This window comes from Tupaia chinensis, unplaced genomic scaffold (assembly GCF_000334495.1).
Source record: "Tupaia chinensis unplaced genomic scaffold, TupChi_1.0 Scaffold000270_1, whole genome shotgun sequence".
In the NCBI taxonomy this organism is placed as follows: domain Eukaryota; kingdom Metazoa; phylum Chordata; class Mammalia; order Scandentia; family Tupaiidae; genus Tupaia; species Tupaia belangeri.
The window spans coordinates 4859203-4867734 of record NW_006159750.1 but is presented as its reverse complement, the minus strand read 5'-3'; the positions used below and the strand labels follow the sequence as shown (position 1 = coordinate 4867734).

The 8532-nt window shown below is 40.4% G+C and overlaps 1 protein-coding gene across 4 annotated transcripts in view; it reads left to right on the top strand.

The window, feature by feature from the left end:
- CLCC1 (chloride channel CLIC like 1) overlaps positions 1 to 8532 on the top strand; it is a 30254-nt gene that overhangs the window by 9500 nt on the left and 12222 nt on the right. For all 4 annotated transcript variants that reach the window (XM_006149506.3, XM_014588206.2, XM_027772283.1 and 1 more), the window contains exons 2-5: positions 1302 to 1441; positions 2402 to 2497; positions 3715 to 3822; positions 8109 to 8330. In XM_006149506.3, coding sequence (XP_006149568.1) covers positions 1313 to 1441; positions 2402 to 2497; positions 3715 to 3822; positions 8109 to 8330 — 555 coding nt within the window. In that variant the 5' untranslated portion in view covers positions 1302 to 1312. The remainder of the gene's footprint in view (positions 1 to 1301; positions 1442 to 2401; positions 2498 to 3714; positions 3823 to 8108; positions 8331 to 8532) is intronic.

Sequence of the window (8532 nt, the reverse complement as noted above, 5' to 3'; positions counted from 1 at the left end):
AGCGTCCCTGGGGGGAATGGCTACACTGCAGTCCCTTCTCCTTCATTCTCCTCTTGGAATTTTGGGCACGCACACACATGTACCCAATGTGTGTGTTTTTTTTTGTTGTTGTTGTTTGTTTGTTTGTTTTTGAGAGGTTTTTGCTATAAGGCACGTGCGCTTGCCAGAAAGACAGAGATGGAGAGACAGAAAGCGAGAAATCACCCTCCAGGGAGGATGGCCACGCTGCAATCCCTTCTCCTCTTGGGATCTTAGGCACACGCACACATGCATGTTTAAGCCACCAGGTCCAGGACTCAAACCGCGGTCGACCACATGGGAGTCCAGCGACATAGCTATTATGCCAACTGCTGGTCTCCCCAATGTGTTTTTAAGCCACTCGTTGGGGACTGACTAGAGTTGGCCGTGTGGGATCCAGTGCCTTAACCACCATACCACCTGCTAGCCCTCATTTAATTTTAATTAACTTAAAATTAATTAACATGTGGCTAGTGGCTGTTAGTGTTGAAGAGAAAGGTTATTAAGTGTTTAAATGATTTGAGTGTGGGGCTGGTAGGTGGTGTGGTGATTAAGGGCACATGAGTCCTAGACCTGGCAACTTGTTTTCTCACTTTCCCTCTCTCTTGTTCTGTCCCTCTCTGGTTAAGTGTAAATAAATAAATAAATAAATAAAGTTAAATAAAATAATTATTGAAAAAAATTTGAGTGTTTATACACAGGCTTAGATGGTTTTGGAGTTTAGTCACCCCCATTTAAAATAAATTAGAAGACCTGTTTGGTTAAGATACCTGTTTGCTATTTTTTCCCTCCCCGCAAGGCACATGTGCTCTCTGGAGAGAAACAGAGACAGAGAAGGGGCAAATGAGAAATCACCTGCCGGGGGAATAGCCATGCCGCAATCCTTTATCCTTTATTTTCCTCTTGGAATTTTTGGATGCATGCATATGCTCCTGGTGTGTTTTTCAAGGCACCAGATCCGGGACTCAAACCATAGAGTTAGTTGTGTGGGATCCAGTGCTTAAACCACTATACCACCTGCCAGCCCCCCTGCCCCCATTTTTAACAACTTTATTCTCTCAGAATCTTGGGCATGTGCGCTCACGTGCCCAGTGTGAGTTTAAGCCACCGGGTCTGGGACTCGAACCACTATCAACTACATGGGAGCCCTGCGACATAGTTATTATGCCAACTGCTGGTCCCAAAAAGTATTACCTTAACACCAGAAGGAAATAGATGTTTTTATTATAAAAATAATTTATTTTAAACCTAATTATATTTCATTATATCAAAATTTTTTTTAGCCTCATACAGGATGCTGTATTCTTTGCTTCTTTGTGAATGTCTGCTGCTGGTAACTGGTTACACTCATGATGACGACTGGATTGATCCCACAGACATGCTTAACTATGACGCGGCTTCAGGAACAATGAGAAAATCCCAGGTGTGTATGAGACCTCATTAGTCTTAAGATGACAATAGTTTATTTTTGTTATTATCTTACAGGGCTTTGGGAGTCAGGTCTTAATGATTAGCAATCATGCAGAATATCTTTCTGACATTCTTTTTTGGGGAGAGATTTTTGCTGTAGGACATGTGTGCTCACTGGAGTGACACAGAGATGGAGAGAGAAAAAGTGAGAAATCACCCCCTGGGGATTTCTGAACATTTCATAAAGAGAATCATATATGTGTAGTTTTTCATTGTGGCCATGCCATGTTCCCTTCTCCATACTCCTTTTGGGATTTTGGGCATGTGTGCACATGGTGCTTGGTATGAGTTTTAGGCTGCCAGGTTTAGGATTCAAACCACAGTCAGCCATGTGGGAGTCCAGCACCTTAACCACTATGCCATCTGCTGACCCCCCGACATTCCTTTTTTTTTGGAGATGTTTTTGCTATCGGGTGTGTGTGCTCGCCAGAAAGACAGACAGAGACAGAGAGACAGAAAGTGAGAAATCACCTCCCAGGGGGATGGCCACACCGCAATCCCTTCTCCATTTTCCTCTTGGGATCTTGGGCACGCACGCACACGCACCCGGTGTGAGTTTAAGCCACTGGGTCCAGGACTCGAACTGCGGTCAACTACATGGGAGTCCAGTGATGTAGCCATTGCACTATCTGCTGCCCCGCCCCCCGACATTCTTAATGTAAGGTTATTTTAAACCAGCCTGGTTATTTATGAGTCAAACTGGAACAAAAACCCCATCAAGCAGCCGTCTAATTTGATTTTGGTTCTTAACCTGTACATTTGAAACTTAACATTTTTGGTGGTTCAATACAGTTGGAGAATCCGGTGAGCAAAGTTATAAAATGAAAAAAGCAAAATTTTAGTCTTCATTAAAGATTGCTTTACAACTGAGCTATGAGGAAGTGAAATCTCTTTCTACTTTGTTTGGGCGCAGTACGGTACATCAGAGAAAAAGGATGTCAGTCCTGACTTGTCGTGTGCTGACGAAGTGTCGGAGTGTTATCGCAGGCTCGATTCTTTAACTCATAAGGTTAGACTTTTTAATTCATAAATTTTATTTTATTTTAATCGCCCTCCTTTCTCATCTTGGCTGATACTTTGTATGTTTCTGTGTGTTATATGATTTACATTTATAACATTTTTCTCTAGCTACTCTAACCTTGGTTTCTTTTCATTCTAGCCTTGGCTTTTCTATTAGTCATTGTCTTTTCCTCCAATAACATTTATCTGTGTCGTAATTATTTTTGGATTTTTTCTCTTTATTTATGATATCATGTGTGAGAATAAGCAAAAGAAGGAGATGAGCACCTTCCACAGTCTGTCACACTGCAGTCACCTTCCTTTCGTTCCCTAGCCAGTCAGATATTTGAGCACTCATGTGCGTGCCTGGTATGTTTTGAGATGACTGAACTGGGGATTTGAACCACAGTCACCACGTGGGATCTGACTGTTGCCTTTATTTTATTCCCTTGTATGGGTGTGTGCACTCGTCAGAGACAGAGAAAGGCAAAATGAGAAATTATCCCCCAGCAGGCACGGCTACTCCATAATCCCTCTTCCTCCATTCTCCTCTTGGGATTTTGGGCAAGCATGCACATATGCCTGGCGTGTTTTCTTTTCTATTTTTTTTTTTTTAAGAAAATTTTTGCTATTTGGTTTGTGCGCTTGCCAAAAAGACAGAGATAGAGAAAGTGACAAGTCATGACTAGTCACACCCCCCGGGAGGGGAGATGGCCACACCACATCTTGGGTATGTATGCATGCATGTGCACACAACTGGTGTAAGTTTTAAGCCACCAGGTCCAGGACTCAAACTGCGGTTACCCATGTGGGAGTCCAGCATCTTAACCACTATGCCACCTGGCTGGCCCCCCTCCCCTGTTCCTTTCTCTCGTTAAATTGTCACTTTAGGATTACAAAGAGGCAGATTGGTTCATATGCCCTGCTTATGGGTTTATGCCTCCTCGCTTCATGATTGTGACACTTTTTTCATGACCTTCAGCTTTAAAATCTCTGAAAGTCAGCAGAAAACCTCCAGGTCAGGACTCAGGAGGGACGCGTATTCCTCACTTGCTGCCTACTTCCCTTGCAAAGAGCACGCAGGAGCCAGGCAAGCTCCGTGCTGCCTTGTGCTGACAAAGGCAGGCTGGGTACAATCAACAAGCTCCTTACCTTGATTTTGGTGGCACCACTAGGCTAGAAACTTAAACTTTGTTGCTAACTAATGTTGAATTTGTGTGATTCCAGATTGATGAGTGTGAAAAGAAAAAGAGGGAAGACTATGAAAGTCAAAGCAATCCTGTTTTCAGAAGATACTTAAATAAGATTTTAATTGAAGCTGGAAAGCTTGGACTTGTAAGTATCTGTTAGTAAGATACTAATCAATAGTGGATGTGTACATTGTTTTACTGATTTCAAATGACATGAAAAGGTGATACAGTGTCATTATGCTTACATAGAGACTACCGATGGTTTACCAGAGGCTGTTCAAGCAGGATTAAGGCACTGACCTGCTTTGCCGGGCCACCAGCCCCTCTTCCTCTCCTTACAGGTGGTGGGAGTGTTACTCAGTCTTGCACTGCTGTGTCACATGGTTGAGGGAGGAGGTGCTTATCCGGTCCTGACAGTGCTGCTTGTTTTCTACCTTTTCTGTATTTTTCCTAGTCACGTCATGTAAGATCACTGACAAAAAGAAAAATGTATTTAGATTTTCTTGTTTATTTTGGCCAGTGCTACTTTGTAGAATCGTGTATCCTGTGCATGTTGTTCATACTGAAAGTTAAAACTTCTATCTTTTTAGGGTCACTGTTTTCACTTTTAGGACTCAAAACATCAAGAAAACAATGATAATTGACAGCTTATTTCATTAATAAAGCTTGTCTAAAAGCATGTAGGCTTGTTTTCTATCGTGTATGCCAGAATTGGTGTAGCACATCAGAAGCCGCGCTTTGGGCCTGTGCTGAACCATGAGAGAGGGTTGCAGGCAGATCCCCGAAAATGTGACCCGACCTGCCAGACTCCATCCTCCTGGAACAGTAAGAAATGACCCAAAGGGAAAGGATTGTTAAGAGAATAGTTCAACAATTCTACCTCATTACGGCAGTGTTAAAACAGATGTTCTCCTGTGTTTATCCATCAATTTGAGACCCACGGCTTTGTGAGCGTGGAAAAGAACCTAGGATCCAAAAACAGATGGGACCAAAAAATACTTCAAATGGGGATGTGTAGAAGTAGTTCCTGATTTAAAAAAAAAAAAAAAAAGTTTTCTTTTTTTTCTAGGTTTTGCCATAGGGTGTGTGCACTTGCCAGAGAGAGACAGAGATACAGTGCCCAGAGAGAGGGAAAGTGAAATCACCCCACAAGGGGAACAGCCACACTGCAGTCTCTTCTTCATTTTCTTCTCAATATTTTGGGCACACATGCACATGTACCCAGTGTGATATTCAAACTGCCAAGTCCAGGACTTTGACTGTGGTTGGTCATGTGGGAGTTCAGGGCCTTAACCACTATGCCACCTGCTGGCCCCAGTGACAGCTTTTAAAATGTCTGCTGCTGATTTGTGATAATGTATGCCTTTTATTTATCCATTTCATATATATTTTTAAATTTTTTTTTGCCAGAAAGCATGGGCACTTGTTGGAAAGAGAGAGAGCAACCCCCTGTTGAGAAGAGTCATGCCACAGTTCCTCTCCTTCTCTTCCTTTCAGGATTTTGGGCATGTATGTACACATGCCTGACCTGTTTCTCAAGCCCCCAAGTCCAGCACTCAAAGCACACAATTGGTCATGCCCACATGATCTCATTACCCTAACCACCTTACCATAGACTGGCCTGTATTTACTCTTATAAAAGAAATAGGAATATTGGCTTGTTAGTGAATGTAAAATGTTTACAGTGATTTTGCTAAGCTGAACTCACACTAATAAAAGTAGTTATAAATATCATGTATTTCATGGAAACCTGTTATTTTGCTACTTTTTGAGATCTCTTGTTTTAAAAACTAGATTTTAGGCTGTCTGAAAACTCAGCAAATGAAAAGTCATAAACTAAGTTATAAAGATAAAGGTACACAGTCAATCCTCATTAGTTGCAGGTTCCATGTTTATGAATTTGCCTACTTAATACAGTTTATTTGTAACCCCCAAATCAATACTTGGGATGTTTTTGTGGTCACTTTTCAATACACACAGAATGGCAAAAAATTTCGGTTGCCTAATGCTCCCGATCCCAGTAGGTGGAATAAGGCAAGGAAATCCTGCCTTACTGTTTTACCTCTCATATTGCAAACAAGAGTATGTGTTTTTTTTGTTTGTTTGTTTGTTTTTTTTGTAGACTATTTAGTGCTGTATTTTTCAGTTTCTTTGGGGTGATAATTCTATTGTTTCAAATGGCCCTCAAATGTTTTTGGTTGTTGGAAAAGTCATGGCACATTTTTGCATAGGCAAACATAGAGAAAATACTTTATGACTTTTCCGACAACCCGACAGTATGACAGTGCTGTCTAGTGTTCCTACATGTAAGAGACTGTGATGTGGCAAGAAGACTTCTCCATGGCTCCTGAGAACTAGTGATTTCAGGGAAAAAGAGAAATGAAGATTTTTCTACTGATAATTCAGCCTCCAGCCCACAAACTCGAGTGGAGAGGCAAAGGGCAGACCTTCAGAAGAAGACTCCTCCATGACTCTTGAGAACTAATGATTTCAGGGAAAAAGAGAAAGGAAGATTTTTCTACTGATAATTCAGCCTCTAGCCCACAAACACTAGTGGTAGGGAGTCCCTCTAGCCTTCTCCGTGTCTCTGTCTCTCTCTGTCTCTGTTTTTTCATAGTCCCTCTAGCCTTCTCCGTGTCTCTGTCTCTGTTACTCTCTATCTCTGTTTTTTCATTTTTTGGTAATTTTTCCTTTTTAAATTTTTTTAAGGTAAAGTATTTTCTTAGCTTTCAGCCCCACCTTTATTTTGTTAATAATCCCCTTTTCCCCTCCCACCCAGGAGAGGCAAGGGGCAGGACTTCAGAAGAAGACTCCTCCATGGCTTCTAAGAACTAGTGATTTTGTGCAGCATGCAAGCGCACTGCACGGCTTTCTGTTTTTTTGCTTTTTTTTAAAAAAAAATAATTTTTTTCCTTCTTTTTCTGTTTGTTGTTGTCTTCTCTCTCTCACTATTTCCTTTTCTTTTTCTTTTATCTCCTCACTCTGCTCCTCAGTCTTCATTCACTGTGCTTCTAGATGGATCTAAGGGAACCATAGCCAAACATCCAAATACTATTAGGGTTAACATATTCCTCAATACCTACTGAATCTGCTGCACAAAGGGATAAATATAGAACAGCATAGGGATTCCAGAACACCTACTTCTGTGTGCACCTGACTGCTCAGATTGAACTTCAAGAATTAGGAAGAAACACACCATCCATCAGATGACCAGAAATCACTGCAGGATCTCCAATATATATATATACACACACACACACACACACATTCACACATACACACATATATACATACATTTACACACACATATAAAACTATATACACACACATACAGTTATATATATGTGTGTGTATACATATATAAGAATACATATATATATATATGAAACTAGAAATGAAAAATTATTGATGATAACATGCATAATTAAGCCACTATGCAGTATATTCTGGATGGGAAATCACATTTTGTATGCTGTGATGATGCTTAGGGAATGAATGTAAATTAATTAATTAAAAAATGTTTGAGGAAAAAAAAGCTCATGGAAATACATGTAATGGGAAAACTATGAATTTCAAAAAGTTTTTGTAAAAAAAAATTAAAGTGAATAAATTTTAAAAAAGAAAAGAGACTGTGATGTGCCTTACAGAGAAAATGTGTGCATTATTTGTCATTTAGTTATAGTACTAATGGCCGTGTGTCCAATGTTAGTAGTAAGTCAACGATATATATAAAATAAGGTGTCTATGGGATCAGCATGTGGCTTGGTGGTTAAGGTGCTGGATCCCACATGGCCATGGCAGGTTTGAGTCCTGACCCAGTGGCCTGAAAAACATGCTGGGTGTGTGCGTATGCATGGCCAAAATCCCAAGAGGAGACTGAAAGAGAAGGAATTGTGGTGTGGCCATCTCCCCAGAGGGGATGATTTCTCATTCTCTCTCTGTCTCTCTTTCTCTCTCTCTCTAGCAACTGCACAAGCCCTATAGTGAAAATCTAAAAAGAAAGAAAAAAGTATCTTAAATATGTAAAATAAGGTTAGGTATTGATCAGCTGATGAAATTGTTATGAGCAGAGGTTTGCAGAAACCTAACCCTGTATTTTTGGAGGAGTAATGTCCCTGTACTTGCTAATTAGTGTCTGAGGTAACTTGGTAGAGCCTAGCTACTACAAATAGCAATAATCAACTAAGTCAGTAATATCTACAGCGTCTTTCTTGGTGAGAGTTGTGTAGTTTTTAAATGTTTTCCGCATATATTATCTTTGATTTTCATGTTGATCTGTGAGACAGGTGGATATTATTCTTATTATGTGTGAGAGATTGCACACTAATTCTGTGTTTAGTTCCAGGTTGACTTTTATATTTAAATGTTACACTGAGTAAGGTAATAACAGTATTCTTTTTCTATTGTTTGTTTTTGGTAACTGCAATTCAGCCTGATGAAAACAAAGGCGATATGCATTACGATGCTGAGATTATCCTTAAAAGACAAACCTTACTAGAAATACAGAAGTTTCTCAATGGTGAAGACTGGAAACCAGGAGCCTTGGATGATGTCCTAAGTGATATTTTAATTAATTTTAAGTTTCATGATTTTGAAACCTGGAAGTGGCGATTTGAAGATTTCTTTGGAGTGGATCCATATAGTGTGTTCATGGTAAGATGGGGATGGTGGTGACATCAAGTTTCCTTTTTTAAATACTTTCAAAACTCTAGCGTAATCCTGTTAAGAACCTGTACTAGAGTTGACGAGTCTGCAGTGAAGTTGTACAAGTGATTTTCGTGTTCGAGCCCAGTCCCTGTGTTTTTACTGACCGTGAGCACGTTGAGGGCCGTGAGCTGGGCAGAGACTGATTCCT